This window comes from Bombus fervidus, chromosome 13 (assembly GCF_041682495.2).
Source record: "Bombus fervidus isolate BK054 chromosome 13, iyBomFerv1, whole genome shotgun sequence".
Taxonomy (NCBI): Eukaryota; Metazoa; Arthropoda; class Insecta; order Hymenoptera; family Apidae; genus Bombus; species Bombus fervidus.
Window position 1 is genome coordinate 1783049 of NC_091529.1, and position 17329 is coordinate 1800377.

The following is a 17329-nucleotide window of genomic DNA, read 5'->3' on the forward strand; positions in this document are numbered from 1 at the left end:
ATAGCGAAATAAAAGGAACCTGTCTGTCACTTTGAATCTACTTATTGTTTTGTGAAATGATTTTTCTTTCTTTTATTACGTTCTGTTAATTTTACAAGATATAAGAAATGCAGTAAGAATAGGATGAATAAAATGCAACATGTTGCACTACGTTCTTGATGTTCTTCAATTACGTAGCATAGATTTGAAAATATTGAATATATAATTTTGTTTCGAAATAGATTTAGTTAATATTTAAATGAATGCTTAAATTTTACTTAAAATACTACTTTCGTGATCTATTTCGCTATTTAACGTACAATAAAAAAATAAAAAAATGGAATAAAAGAAAATCAAATGTCTAGTAAAGTCTTTAAAATTAAAAAAGAGAGCTTCATGGCTTCTTTAAAAAATTTTAATCATCACCTGATAAAAAAAGAACAAAGAAGTATATATATATATAAAGGATTTTATGAAACTTTATAGTCTATAAAAGAAATTTCTATCATCTGTCGTGGTTTTGAAGTATAAAGCAACTCGAAACAATCTTGCAACTCGGCTCAAAAATTTCCATCATCATCCGCGAAAGAATACCCCAATTTACGTTGAAAGGGGTTTCTTCGTTTATTACGCTGGATGAAATTAATTCCATATTTTATTCGTATAATATCTCGTGGGTTCGATTTATTTTTCGACCGAAGCCCGGAGTTCTTCGGCGATAAATGTTTAATACATTCGGCTTTATTTCGAGCGCGGTTCTCGTAATCAGTAAAAACCGACCAGAGAAGAATTTCGTTTCTGAATGTAAAGTACCTCCTCAAACTTTCATAACGCCGGATTAAAAAAGCACCTCGAATTTACAATTCCGTCGCATTCGCAATTTTCTTTAAAATACACTGTGGAAACAATCGGGCGGTGTGAGCCAGGAGCGAAATGTACTATGTGTCGCAGTGTCTTCAAATATCGTCAACCAAACTGATAAAACACTCTTTTGTCCTAGTGCCTTTAAAAAAATATTCCCTTGTGCTGCTTTATATTTTTGTTATTTAAATTATTTTAGCTATTTTTTTATTCCTCGTGCTTTGAAACTGTTTTTATATGAATATCAATTATTTTTACTATCCTTTGTTTCTTTTTTTTTTTTTTTTTTTTTTTTGAACGAAGATAAACGATTATATTATCTTGCTAAATATGGTAGGAAATTGAATGCTTCGCGGGCAGTGTCCCGTTATCAAATTTTAAACGAAGGATACAGTGAAAACTCTAAAAAATTCAAAGTATAATACGTTGCGCTCAGCTTTATTTTCTCTAAAATCAACGTTGAAAGCTCGTAGTGTAGGTGGTGCACTTGACTAGAAACGCTTCGTAAACCTTTCCCGTGGACGTGAAAAGTTGACAAAGTCAGAAGTTAGCCCATTCTGGGGAAATGCATCTTCGTGTTTAACTTTTGTCCTGATCTCTTGCAATAATCCATGTGTCAGCCTAACTTATCTTCAAAAACTTTCGCAAACATAAGATTCGCTGCAGGTAGAATTTTTTCTTTTCAATTCCTTTAACTGTTAAATCCTTTTGTAAATGCTTTTAGATCGGTACATTGTTCTATGATCATGCGCTAACAATAAATTTTTATGAGTTCATCGTTCTAAATAGAGGACAGATGTACAGTACTGTGCGGTAGTCTTAGGTCATGTGTGATAGTGATCTCAGTATAGTGACAAATCATATTTCCAAGAATTCTTTTGCATGTTGTTACAAAAATGTGATTCACGAAAGTATTTAAACACTCATTGAATACTTTTATGAATATACTATGAACATATTACACAAAATATTTTAAAATATCGTTAATACTGTGCGTAAATATGTTTAATGGGATACAAAACTGCATATTTAATTCCGCAACTGAATAAATGAACAGTTTTAATAATATAGAATTTAGTCATATGTAATTAACTATCGAAATTTTTAATAGTCTGCCGTGTTCTTTACCCGTGTATAAATTGCTCCTATTTTTATAAATTAAAATATCCTTCATACAAATATTGCCATAAATTAGACTAACCGCATTTCTCAGATACATAGCGATGCATCGTACAAATAGATTCGAAGAATTGAAAATATCAACCAGAAGTTGAAATTTCTGCAAATAAATTTGCTTCCTAGGCAATAGTTATTCGATGCTTGAGAAATTTCTGCGTTTACGATTCGCCCATAAAACTATAAGCCTATTTGCGTCGGATCGTAAACAGAGAGTAAAGATTTTTAACAATGCACAGTTTCTCGCACGATAAGAGATTCAACAGACTGCAGAAGTACTGGAGAGATTGCTGCGTGGAACAATCACGGCTTTACGGCCGTTTTATTGCCTTTGGACGACTTCTTTATGTCGTTAATTGGCGGATTGCTGGAGGTATTGCCAAACAGAAAGCGCGAATGAATTTTAACCATGGTTAAGCCGCTGAGCAAATTTGTGCGGCGAAAAATTTGGGAACGCAATATCTGTATATGAAAGGTGAACGGTGCGGTGAATGAATTTTTTCAAATAATTCTGCATATTTTTCTTTTGCCAGTTTTCAATCTGAACGTGTGGATAAAGTTTAGATTGCAAATGTAAATGAGATGTAGATAAAATGTAAATTTTAAAATGTAATGTAATTGCTGTTGGTGGGAATACAAAATATGTTAATAATAAATTAGAAATATTCTGTACAGATGAGTAATACAAAATAAATAACTCGACAAACTTCTTTTGTAAAATATTCTATATTTACTTCGTTTAATATATTGTGTAAATATAGCAAACGAATGATATAAAATAATTCATTTTCAGAATTCTGTAAAGTGCAGCGTTATGTATATGTCCCTGTGAATATAACTGCAGTAATGAAGAGCCTTTCTCTATATTTGTAATTCCTTTTTCGAGAAATATTTTAAATATTTATTTTCATTCATCGTCAATTCCCGATTGCTAAATAGAACAATCGCGTCTTTGTCATCAACTTCTGGAATCTTTTTAAGAATTCCAATATTATTTAAACTTTCGCAGAAATTAATCTACAACCGTGTAACCACTTTTTGTTCTAAGATCCATTCAGAAACTACGACTTCAAATGCGAATGAGCTCTTAAAATAAAACGACACTTCCTACTGAGAACTTCCACAGAATCGTTTCAGAATTCCAAGTAAAATACGATTACTTTCAAAGTAAAAAAAGCAGAAAAACAATAGTCTGACCATTCGCCTGCTGAATACCGGGAACCAGTTCTTTGACGCCTTTGACGCAATCGTTTCGTCGCGATTGCCTCCTCCATGCCATGGGCCGAGGTAATTCCGCTCGTTCTCGCGGTTTTATCGCATCCCTTGGCGGTTCGGTTCACGTGCCAAACGCATGACAAATTCGTACGATCTGGAAATCGTTTACGATCTCGCACATTTTGACGGTTTTAGCCGCACGTTGCGACTGCAGAATTACTTTTCACGTTCCATACTCCCCCCCCCCCTTTTTTCCATTTTCTTTCCTTTTTTTTTACACCCGCTCTCTGTGTGGACGTGAACGACAGACTAGGTTATTGTTTTAAGTGGGCACGTAGCTGGCTCGCGATTTGACGCGAAACGAGTGCTACAGCCTCCAGGAATATCGTTTTTGGCACTAGTCGCCGAATTCTTCTCTAGGTGGTCCCTAGAGGACGGCGATAAAATGGCTCACGTGAAATTGACGAGGGTTATCCCATAGTTTGGAGTTCAGCAACTTGAGTTGCAGAGGAATTTCAGCAATTAAAAATCCTGGTAGTCCAGTTTCGTAACCGTGAAAACGAAATCATTAGAATGATCAGCATTTATTTATCTCCCACACACACACATGCACGCATTCCTCAAACAATAAGCTAGCTTTTAAACCCTAACAAAATACCAAATTATGCAAGTAACTGTTATTAATAAAAATACTTACCAGCCGAATATAATAGTGACGATCCGAAAAATAAATAACTTCTTTTAAACTTTAAATCTCGTGTAATATCAAAATCCAAATGGGTTAGATAAATGTAGAAATTACTGCGATTTTGTCGTACAGTAACTTCCGATGTCGGTAAAATCAAGTCAAAGGAATGCTATGCAATTAAACAAGCGTCCATTTTCTCCAACTGGGAAACGTATGCAAACGATATTCTAAAAATGTCGACGCGTTAAAATCGCACAATTGGCTGCAAAAGGGAATATCGTGGCGCCATTTCCAAGCAACACTCATTTTGGAGCTTGTTAGATTGCTTTTTGGAGGAAGATAATTACACGAATCTCGTCGATCGGATATTTTTAATTAGCCAGACTATTCGCTACGATTGCTTGGCGAAGCAAGGGGATAAACAAATTAATGCAATCGCGTTAAACACTCGATCGAAGGACGAGAGAAAATTATTCCATTGTAGAGATTCGGAGTTCCACGATTTTTGTGCTTCTTTTTTTTTTAACACCCACTCATTACGCCGATAATTGCTATTTTTTTCTGCGCTCAGCCAACCGATAAACGAAGTTCGACCGGGGGCGAGCTACTTTCAATGTAAACTTTTTGTCGTTTGTTTACACGACTGGCCAGCTGAACAAATTCTGTCGCATTTACATCTTTCACACAGCCGTTCGTTAATGAACTAGCTTTTTTTCAACGCTTTAAATATTCTCTGCAGCTTCGCCAGGTGATCTCTTAATCAGAATAACGCCGATTATTCGAACGAAAGGGTATTAAATGCGTAAGATGAGAACCTTTTATACAAAATTTGTTTCTCGAGAAATCTATTGCGTGAATCTTTTGTCTACCTAATGCATTTACTCCATTTACCATAAATTTGGAATCGTTTTTCTAATTGTAGCTAGGATTGTGCTATACCGATTTATCTGCCAATTTGATATTAAAAAGTAAGAATATGAAGTTAATTGAGAATTAATTCTACGCGTCTCAAAGACTATTTTCTCCGAAATGAAGCTTAAAATGAGATAATTTTATTCCATACTTTTGATTTATTCTTGCATAAACGATCATCTTCTGCCTGTATAATACTTTTGACCTCATTATGTGTAATGAAGGTACTTTAAAGTATACCACTTTCGTTAAAATCCTGTTATAAACTAAATGTGTTTAGAGTCCTGATAGTACTTAGGAGTACATGCTACTGCTATGAAGGAACTTCTACGAAGTTCTCATTTCTTGGAAGGAAGTTCTGTTCTCTTGATATCTGTGCGCTGAGAGCTAGCATGTCTAGCATATGCGTAGGTGAAGTATATATTTTGAAGTATTTGATTTGAACAAGACAATAAAATATATGAATTGCACAGTTCAAGATGCAAAGTGTTGAAATTTAATAAAGAATTGAATGTAGTTTAGTAATTGAGTGAATTTCAATTACTAAATTTTGGTTAAAATACGGGATTGGTAGAATCGCGGAAATATTTCTGAACGAAAGTAATTAAAATTATATACATTGGAGTGCTACATAAACTACTAAATTTTCTTACGGATTAATTCTGATAACATTAAATGTCTATTAATTCTTTGAGTTACACATTGACAACACGGAATAAATACACGTAATAAACAAAATAGTGCAAACTAATTTTAACTTAAAAAATAATAATCTCTTTGACATGCAGATAACAGCGTAGTATTTTTTCCTTATACATAATATCTTCACTGAGAAGGGATCGTTGCAGCAAACTTTTACTCCCAACGTTCCGAAATCATCGAACTCACAAGCATTGATTTATCTCTCCTATTTACATTCTTCACCTTAAAGGAAACTGGTAGAAGATACCAATAAAAGCTCTTACACCGCTCTTCCTTCGCCTCCCATGAAATACTCTTCGTCTCAAACATAGTTCCACAAGGAAAACCAAACATCAATGGAAACCAATTTCTCTTTTACTCTCGAGCTTTGAAATTTACTGCCTTTCTTTCACCAACTTTCGACCTTTCTATCCCCATAAAATACCCCTCCATATTAAAGAGAACCAAAGAGAAGACATCCTAACATTTTCCACCAGTTTCAAAATTTATATCGGCGTATCCATTAAAACTTTATTGACACTTGATGTCGTAAAACGAGTTACAAAGTCAGATAAAAAAATAGGTGAATTTGCATAAGTTAATTATCACTACTTGGAGTGAATTCTAGCAGCAAAAGAAAATTCTGTAACACGTAACTGCAATGGCTACAAAAACTACACAGACTTATTCACCAATGAAGCATTATTTTAGGAAATCTTACATATAATTTTCACAGTATCGATTTATTTCTAGTCATATAAAGGTACTACTATTTCCCTAATTTTTTACGGTCATACGAAGGTACTAATAATTACTTAATGTTTTATAAACATATGAACGTACTACCAAATGACATGGAATTTAATATACTTGAATCTAATTAATCAGTATATGTATGCTACAATAAATACAATGGTGTATACCTCTCGTATCCACTGTACATACGCTCTGCGTATCTTCAAAATCGAATAATTTTTCGAATTTCCGAATTGAGGACTTTCCCTCCTTTCTACGCACGATCTAAGGGAATTCCACCGTAAAACCTTAAAATTCTCAATTACGAAATCTAACATCTTCACCGTGCTTTTTTCAAAAATTCTCAACGTGTGCGAAACTTTTATTTTTCCAGGAACCTCCATACAGCTTCTAAGGCTAGATGTGCCGAAGATGGCGGACCCAAGATGGGAGAAGGTGACACTAAAATGCGAGTACGATCTGGGCGGTGAGGATTTGTATTCCGTGAAATGGTACAAGGACGGGGCTGAGTTCTTCAGGTTCATGCCAGGCTCGAGACCTCCTGGCCGTAATTTCTCCGTTGATGGAATATACGTTGACGTGAACAAGAGCGACAGCAAACAGGTGACGCTGTTGGGACAGGCGAACAATCGAAGAGGTTCGTAGAGAAACGCGATTTGTCCCGTTTGCTCGATTTAACGATCGTTGTTCGTGCGTACTCGACGAGGCTTTTGCTTGTGCGATCGTAGTTTGAGGGGAAATTCACGAGCATCTGAGGATCGATGGATTTCGAGGAAAGGGGTGTATCAGGTGAATCATGCGCGACGATCGACTGTCGAGGGTTTGTCGAGCGAGAGGTCGTGAAGCTGTAGCATCGAAAGCAGCGCAATTTACCAAGAAATTATGCGGTTTAATGTGCACTGAGTGTTGATAAATTGTTAACTGCTGTGGGGAGTGTTTCGAGCTGAATTGAATGTCGACGAGGTTGCGCGTTTCAGGTTCTGTATTGGTTTGCGCATTTCAATGCCGGTAAGAGTAGGATGCTCTATCGCGATTTGTTTCTACGGATTCTTAATTTTTCTAAGAGGTTTGAAGCATCCTGCATTTGGATATTATCTGGATCCTTTTGTAGAATTAAAGTAATATTGTTAGTAAAATTTAAAAAATTGTTTGGTATAATAACAATTGAGATTGATGATAAAACAACTGAAATTTTAAAAATAGATCTTGGTAGCTTTTGTAAGACATTTAATTTTATGAAAATCTTTTACAAGGAAAACTTAAGAAAAAGAGTGTAAAATATAGAATCGGAAGTTTTTCTCTTCAACTCTAATAAATTTCATTATCAGTCCTAATATATCTTTTCTTCCGACTTTTCAACTCATTAAACTCGCATACATCTTTCCCATCATCTTTTATCCATTTATCATACAAGCTAAATTATTGAATTTGTATTTCTAGCTTTACATTTAATTACCTTTAGCCGTTCAGACACCTAGAACTCACGTTTTCCATCATTTCTTTACGTCCATTTAAGTTTTTCATCCAAAATACAGTAAGAAATGCGAATAATAAGAAATTACCTGCACTATTATATTCCTTAATCTTGCAATTAACTATCTTCATTCGCTCAAACAGTGAAAATTCATCTTCTTCTTTTTATCCTCATATCAAACTGCAATACTTTTCCTTAATGTCTAAGCAAACGTGAAACAGGAAAAACAAATCTTCTTGAAACTCGATTTTTTCGCAATTTTAGATTAAAATCGAAACAGTAATTCTGCGAGATCTTACGAAACTTCAGGCGATGAAAGTTAACGGACTGCCTGAAATTTCACTTAAATAACCAACGAACTTTCCTCGTCGCGAATGAAACTGGCCCCTATTAAATTTCTATTCCCGCCCATTTTTCACTGGTCCACGAGGATCCACGTTCTTCCACCATCCTCACGCCTGCTATTAGGTTTCTAATCTTCAAGGTGCTTGCATTCGAGCTTTCAAAGTAGTCTGCGTAACTTTCTTAATTCTTTATAATCGAAAAGGCTGATCTTGTGATGAATTTCCACGGCGTGATGCCTTATTTTTTCCTATTTAGCTTCGTTCATCGACGATGCTTTTCTAGAACAACGTTCCCCGACGTTTTACAAATCTTGTTACTTAAATTCAAGAAAAAGGTGTATTTAAAGGAGCGAAGAAAATTGTATTAACCCTTTGTTCTCTGACTTACTAAAGTAATAAAAGCTACTCCAGAAAGCATGTTTTTTAAAACTTGAACTTGTATACGTTTCACCTGTATTTTTATTGTTCTCTTATCGCTCTTTCATTAAAAAAAAAAAGATTATTTTAAAATATTTGAAAATTGACTCCGTTCGTACAATAATATCTTATCAAGCTATAGAATGTAAAAATCTATGGATCCATCCTCTCTCTAATATTTAATTCAGCACAGATTAAACACCCAAAGGCTTAAAAATTGATTTTTCAGAATATTGTAATTTAACTATATCCAGATATAATTGTCGAAAATTTGTCTAATGCAATTTCGTTCGAAACAAAATTGCAATTCAAAATAACCATATTGATTTTCCAGAAAACATTTTGTAACTCCCTCGAGAGTCACATTCCACAGATTGGAAATCTAAATAAAATCTGAAGTATGCTTTTCAAATCAGTCTCGTAAAAAGAAGCACGAGTTCGTGTTTAACCTCGTCGATGGGGCAACGGCAACGATCGAACGTTTCCTTAAAAGGAATTAGAGCGTGTTGTAAGTCGTAAAAGAGGAAACTGAGCATGGTAATTTTGTCTGCGCTAAGGCTTTTTTGAGATTGATGCTGTCGACAAATGGTTATGAGTGATTCGTTTCATCTAGATATGGATTCGATGCGAAGTAAAGTTTTGGATAGGGGTGATCGATAGAGAGGCTGTGTAAAAGAAATTTTTGAAGTTATAAATTATGCAGAGATATATATTTTTTAAGCGATGGCATAGAGTATTTGAAAACAACTTCTTTCTGATTTCATATCAAAGAAAGAAAATGTAATACCGTATCATAATAATCACTTGATATCTCGAGATAAACGAAGGTATAGAAAGTAAGAAAATAATTTTGTTTCCTTTTTCATTTCAAAGCACTGGCTCGTTATTTCTATATTATTCCGTAATTGTTTAATATTCTTGAATTAATCCTCTTGCATTTCTCACCTTTGTGGAGAAACTATACGAATACATAAAATGTCATATTGTGATGAAAATAAATAGGTCGAAACAATAGCAAGACATATTGTAATATTTGAGAAAGAAGTTAATTTTCATGGTAATGAAGTATTGTTAATTCGATACAGTAAAGAGCAACAGATTAATTCGATTTATTCGTTTAAATATCCTCTTTAGCTGTTATTCAGGGAATTAGGATCTTAACAGAGATAGGGGAATGCAAATTTTTTTTCAATTTAAACGCTCATTAATTAAACACGCGTTAATCGGTAGGACATCAGTGAATCCATTCGATACGAACAGAGAGTACAATTTATTCGGATTTTTTACCTGTGCTCATGATTATTATACGTTGTATTAAAAGTTTTAATCATTGTTCGTGCACTGTTGTTATATAAATACAGTTGGATTCATTATCAGTCACGAATGGATTATAAGCTTTGTTTTTCCCTCGCTATCCGTTATGTGTATTATTTCACTCTTATTTTATTGATTCCATATTGAGAGGCATTTTCTGTCATGAAATCTACATCCGAAAAATGTTCATGTCATTTAAAATAGATTAAAAGTTATTCTATCCTATACTTTACAGTAACAGAAACTCCTTATATTATCCCTTCGGTTCTCAATTATTCCTCTTCTTTTATATCCAACGAATATTTAATTCGTATACGTATATAATATTTGTATTCGATATTTTTCCGATATTAGAAAAAAATATTCTTGTGCTACTGGGGTAGGTTATACTTTTTTGAGTTTCTAACGTTGCTTTTACTTTTCGAGGAATAGGATTTATTCATAAGAAAAAGATTCAGCAAAATTGACCAAGATGAAAGTACGAAGACCCTCCAGTCAGCGACGTATTAATCGAATAAAATAAAATAAAAAACAGCGATGTAACAAAATAATTTACACGACAGGTAAGGTGAACCTCATGGGATCGTATGGTTGCGAGGTGTCCTCGGAGGGACCGAGTTTTCTTACAATCTACGGCGAGGCAAACATGAGCGTTGCTATCCCGCCAAAGGAACGACCCAGTCTGCGCGGTCTTCGACCGTCTTACGAAGTGGGTGAGACACTCCAAGCGGAATGCAGTTCCGCGGCCAGCTACCCTCCAGCCCAGCTCGTCTTTATCCTCAACGGGAAAGAGGTAAGAGAAAGAAAGAGTTTTATGAGAATGTACGGGTATTAGAGCCTGGAGAGACATTTCGTTGCCATCCGTGAACTTCAGAATTCCTGATTGTAGTCGGCCTGGAAAAACGACTCGCTCGAGGCGGACTTCTTTTTCCTCAACTCCCTTCCGCGATTCTGATTTTTCCCTCATGTGTCTTTTCGCTTGTGGGTTCGTTTATTTAGTTCAACGCTTTAACAGTAGATCCTGTTGAATTTCTTGACATATTAGGATAATTATAATTGGATAATTATCGATTTAATTGTAATACAATTTAATATCATCCATGTAATTCAATTAATTTTTATTTCTTTCTTCTCGTTCGTTTAATTTAAAGTTTCGGAAATTTTGAATTCACTCTATTTCACTTAATATCACTTTGTTAAGCATTCGACCTTATAACGTGGATCATAATTTAGACCTTCGATTCTTCATCCAAACGAAACTCGTCAATTTTTATTCTTGAGAACAAGCTGTCGTCATCCTTCTTCCAAATTTTGGCTCGATTTAACCCGCTGAGAACCGCTGAATTTTCCTGACACTGTTATGAACGAGCACTTGCCCTGTTTCTCGCGATTTAACACACTGCATGTCGTGTATATACATTTATTATCTGTAAAACAGCACGAGGTACGTGCGGTCCGTTTGATCGCGCGATATCCAATGTGAAATACGGTGCAGTCTATCCTAATGTATCGCCTAGACCAGATACACGAAGAAAGGTGCTCTCAGGCGATTCTCTGATCTCAATGTTTATCGTTTCCTTGATAAACGATCGTCTGTGACGATAAATATGATTCCGTCCCACTTTGTTTTAAAGAATCGTTCTTGTATCGAGGTCGATGTTTCACATTGTTTGTTTCAATATTAAAACTGTCCTAATTGCATTCTCCTTTTTCAAAAGATTTTCTAGCCATTAAACAAACGGGTTTTCTAAAGTATGTTTCTTTTAAATGTTTGATTACGTATTTTTGTAAGTACTAAAAATACGAAAACATGTTTCGGATGAAAGTTCAATTTGATGGAGGAAACTTAATAAGATATTTTGATTTTTTTTTTATATTCTCATTTAAACAGATTTCAATGACAGTGTAGCTTTCTTAAATGGAATTAAGATATCTGGATCGAAAAATTTAGTTTAAAGGGTATTTTAACTCTAATCTCGCAAGACTTATCATATGAAAAACAAGGAAAAGAAATAATATCTAAATATAGAAAATAAATGGTAATATTACGTATTGAAGGATCAATTTTCAGAAAAAATACAGGTAATGGGTATGCATGGATATTTAATCTGTTTTTTCTTAATTGGAGAATTCTTTGTATAAAAATGAAAACTGTATTTATTCAAGTGGAATTATTTTAATTGAAAACAATGATGAATATTGAATTCTTTTAATTGAGAGACGACATACACAAACGATACTGAATTATTTTTGAATTAAGGATTGAACAATCGTGTCATGAGTTTTTACTTATTTTAAATCGGGAATAACAACTCGACTTCGGATGTTCAAACATTTCTGAGAAATTTCAAAATGAAAAAATGTCAGGACTAGTTACAATGTACGCAAAACTATATAAAGTACTTAGTGTATGTGACAAGTATATAAACAGATATTTTATAATAAAACAAACAAATATATATATGTATACATAAAAGAATACTTTAGAATATTAGAATTAAATAAATATATCGATTTACATAAAAACACTAATTTTTATAAACGTCTATAATCCGATAATATCGTACATCAATCTGTAACATTGTTGAGTGATCAGGAACACGATTAAATTGATCGAAAAAATTGATAGATTTTGATTGAGGCATAGAAACTTGCAAATATAGAAACTTCCCCAGTTGGAATGGTCTCTCGAAATTGACGGTGTCGTAAACGCAACAACGTAAAACAACGAGCGTTGAATTGGAATGGGGTGAGGATTGAGAGTAGAAAGTCCTGGAAATTAAGAGAACGCGCGATGCCTTTGAATTGCAAATTCAACGCTAGCGAAGGATATAAAATCATGGGAACCGCTTAAAAGGTGCTCGTTTGTGTTCTCGCGACCGCGCCCCTTTATTCAGGCCCCTTAAAAAGTTCATCGTGGTGGGGCATGGAGAAATTAAAACCGTCAGTTTAGACTCGAGCATACTTTTAAAGTTGCTTACTGTGCATTCAGCTGCTGTTTTCGTTTTAAAAAAAATAACAGACGGAAAGCTGCCCTATTAAATTTGCCTCAACCATCAACCCAGAAAGTCAGTTTAGTTAGATGGTCGGTTAACGTCTTGCGTATTGCGATGGTGTTTTAAGAGCTGTTATTAATAGAAGGCGGATTTTTATGAAAATTGATATTTTTATGCACGCAATTAAAGAAACAGGACTTAAATAGAAATTTGTTTTATCTACTAAGAATTATGACAAACACTCTACTTTGGATATTTTATATTCTTTTGTATATTATGTGCATTCTATGCATTTTTGTGTCTTCGAATTTTCCACAAATGCTTAAAAACTTGCATTATAAATATTCATTTCTTTTCTCTGCATTATAACATTCTGATAGAGACTTATTCAAGGATATTTTTAAACAATTAATCATCCTGTTGGAATTATGATAACCATATCCAGCTTAATTTTATCTATTAATCTGTATCAATGGTTCCTATTAATTAATTCCTATTAATTTAAATTCACTTTAACACTTAAAATGACTCGTGTCTAAACTGCGCATTAATAATCCATTAAATCCATGCATCCCCTAATTGATCAAATTTCTCTAGTCATCCAAATACGTTATCTTAACGTCCCTCCATTAACCAGAAAATTTAGTGCAGAATTCTCTAGTATACTCGCCATTCATCTCTCCACTCTTGCATGAAATTTCACCTCGAAAGACAAGGATCATCTCACTACCATCTCACTCTCACTATCACCCTCTGTCATCAACAGGTGAACAAAGTGTTGACCAGAGAATTGCCAAGCTCAGCCTCCTCAGAGGATAACATCGTATCCTCGACGCGACTAGGGCTGACTCTACGCCTGGAACGACACCATTTCCCCGGAGGAACTTTGAATCTCAGCTGTCAGTCCACTTTGCCAGGGATCATGGACGCGAGGGCGCTTGAGAGAACGGAAACCGCAACGTTGGCCGCCAGCAATCAACGACTGGCGCAAGAACCGCCTAGATCCGGATGCATCGTAAACCTTCCATCCCTGTTCGTCATGACCTGCTGTTTCTTACTGCGATCGTTTAATCACGGTATATTAGCACTTTCTTATGTTTAACCCACGACCAGTTGGAAATCGCCACTGGAGCTCGTTCGATCGTTCTGGGATTACTTTGTTCGGTAATGTTGCTTTACAGGCTTGGGTATACTCTAATCGAAATATAAATAAAAATATTGTATCGTTTTAGATACTTTATTAGTTTTATTTTGGAATTAATTAAATGTTTAAAAGTAACATAAGAACTATTTTGTGCCAAAATTCGATAATCGTATATTTTATGTTTTAGTCAATTCTTTCAAACAAAAGTATAAATAATTTAGATTTTAATATAAAATTGAATTTTAAATGGAATGTGTTTGAAACTTATGTGGTACAACTAGATTTTTATATAATATATATAACAAGATTTGTATTCAGAGTAATTTTATATCTAATTATGTTTTAATAATACGTATTTGAAAAATTATGAAATAATCGGTTCTCGAATATTTTATTTACATAAAACATATTCACGACTATCAATCGAATATGCCCAATCTTGTTGCCTCTCAAATATCGAAAGAAGCCAAAAGATCCAATTTTTCTTCACTGCTAGTGTGTGACTTCGTTGCTCCTGCGCAAGCTCTCGTTGATATTTCGCGCGAGCAGTTTTTAAGAAATTTCCTTAATTTTTCAATGCAACTGAAAATTAAAACAAATTAAATTTCGCTAGCCTTTTTAAATTTTATGCCGATATTAGCCAGGAAAACGAGTTTTTTTTTTTAATTCTTCGCTATCACTGTGAAATTCATCGTATCACAGAAAATTGCTCGCATTAGACGCCTTTTCGGTCACATTCGCGGGCAAAATTTTTTCTTAACTTTTCACCGAGAAAGAGAAAATTTTACAAAAAAAAAAAAAAAGAAGAGATAAAATTACTGTTGCTAGGCTTTTTGAATTCGTTTGTTAGGCGAAAATTAGCCTCAAAACGAATTTTTTCTTCACTGCCACTATGAAATTTCGTTGCTCATGCAGAAAAGACTCTTGTTAATGTAATTTCACGAAGGAATTTTACGTACGCGCATGTAATATGTTACTATACGTGTGAATAAATGCATAGGATGAATAAAGTACGTGAAGTATATGATTCAAGTATATCGATGGTCATGTAGAGGAGATGGAAAACAAAGATGAAAAAGCTCTATAGCAATATAATTTAATTGAAACAGCGAGTCGTTCACGCGAGACGCGACATTGTACATAGTGTATGATTGTGAATTAGATTTACGACGGTGTGTAATTAAAAAAAAAAAAGAAAGGGGGGGTTGGTCGGAGTAAACACGGTGAAAGTAAGCAGGAGAATTCATTAGGAACTCGATGAGGATGGAGTGATATCACAATCACGCGACGTGTGATTCGTTTTACGAATATTAAAAAATAAAGCGAGAGAGTGATTGGTATCGCACGACAAAAGGCATAAATTTGAATCGATTGACGGTTGAAGTATAGGGTGATTCACGTTTATGGCGTTCGGGATAATTAAACTGTTCTTTTTTTTTCTCTTGGATCTCTCGACGCATCCTTTTTGGTGGCGTACAAGAATTTATATATACATACATAAATATATTATATATATACATATACGTATATGTATACACGATGATGAATTCGTCATATTTACGTTTTATTGTAATTTTACATGATCCATATCTGATCGTTATGACATTTCAAACAATAAAGAAAAACGTCAGGCAGAATTTTGTTCATGTTCTTTTACTTTGAAACCTTCCCTTCTAGAATTTGAGAATCAGGTAAGATTGCCATTTGACATTAAAATTTTTTAATATTACACATATTTGTATATCGTATATCGTAATCTAATGTTATTTTAATTTAGGTTTGAGGAATTTTTATATTTTTGGACGCTCTTGCACAATTGTACTAATACTATTGTATTACTGAAATTTTATAAATCACGAATCATTTTATTGTCCTGTTTGATATAAAACTGCAAAAGGGAATTCTATAATTTAAATAACTTACAATTCATCAATTTAATAATATATTAACTGATAAATTATTATGAAAGAGTGTACTGTAGCGTGTATATATGCGTGTATATTTAATATACAATACACAAAGGATTATGAAAGTGGAGTTATGAAAGAAATGGATAGGTATATATATAAATAGGTATTAATTATATTTTCAATAACAGATAACATTGTTTCGTCAAAGACGGTATCCTATTTCTAACAACTGCAAAAGCATTATAATAAAATTGATAAATCTAATATTAGTTCAAATTAAGTATTTTCTTCATTCACAGATATACAACTTTCATATTTCTAGCTAACTGCTAAAGTAGACAATGTGAGAAACACATGAAGAGAAATAACGCAATTAAACATAGTAGAAAGCGGTGTTATGCGGTATTGTAACGTGAACCATAAATTACATCGGTTACTAGGTTTGGCTATTCCCATAAACCTCCCTATCTCTTCCTCGAATCATAATCCGAGCCCTTAGAGCCCTTACATAATATTAATTCACTCAATATTTTACGTAACTGCTTAAATACACTTCCAGGTGTTACATGGGTCCGTTATCTGCATCTCGTACTACGATTGCGTATGTATAAAATACAGTTCCTGTTAAGTTTCATAATCTTATCACTTAATACAATCGTAAATTCGCGCTAGACTCACTAATGCTTAAGTCTTCCAATTATAATTTTCGTATTCATATCATAATCTCGCGGTCATAGCCACACTATGACGTTCATTGTATTAAAAAATATTGTTAGCTTCCCCTTCTGTCACTTTTTATTCCTTTAGCTTTACTCTTTCAGTAGATACTATCATCTGAAATACATATTCTGTCTTTTATTATTTTTCTTTAAAATTGCCACATGATTCCCTAATACATTATTTTTCTCCTTAAGAATTTCATTTCTTCCTTTTTCTCCCTTTTTTTTTAGTCATTCTTAAACATATTTGATACTATATCAAGTCTTCCATTAAAACTGTCATCTAAACTCTTAAAATATTACTTTCTCCTCTCAGAAATAATGTTCTCTACCTTTCTTCCCTTTTCTTAATAATTTTCTGAAATATCCGACACTACACCGACTATTCCATTAATATTGTCACCAAATTCTTTAAAAATTTATTTTCCTTTCCTTACTCCCCATCTCTTACCACAAAATATTTCATAAAAATTCGACGTTTTCCATAAAAATTGTTACCGAAATTCTTACGAAAGTTATCCACTTTTCCAGAATTTTCTTCTTCCATCTTTATCACTTTTCCTTAAACTTTTCGTTATTAACTCCATACGATGTATAAATTATCAGGATCAGTGATTGTTGCTCTTTAAAAATCTATTAAACTCATTATTATTACATATTAACTACATAACCATCAGATAAACTACTATACATAAGATTCACGTAAGACAGCTTCTTCTAAAACCGTGCTGCGCTTCTCGCAG

At 33.8% G+C, this 17329-nt stretch overlaps 1 protein-coding gene across 2 annotated transcripts in view; it reads left to right on the forward strand.

The window, feature by feature from the left end:
- Positions 1–15594, forward strand: part of LOC139993465 (uncharacterized) — a 93952-nt gene extending 78358 nt beyond the window's left edge. For both annotated transcript variants that reach the window (XM_072015212.1, XM_072015213.1), the window contains exons 2-4: positions 6642–6905; positions 10381–10610; positions 13580–15594. In XM_072015212.1, the coding sequence (XP_071871313.1) occupies positions 6642–6905; positions 10381–10610; positions 13580–13915 (830 nt within the window). In that variant the 3' untranslated portion in view covers positions 13916–15594. The remainder of the gene's footprint in view (positions 1–6641; positions 6906–10380; positions 10611–13579) is intronic.
- Positions 15595–17329: the final 1735 nt, after the last annotated feature.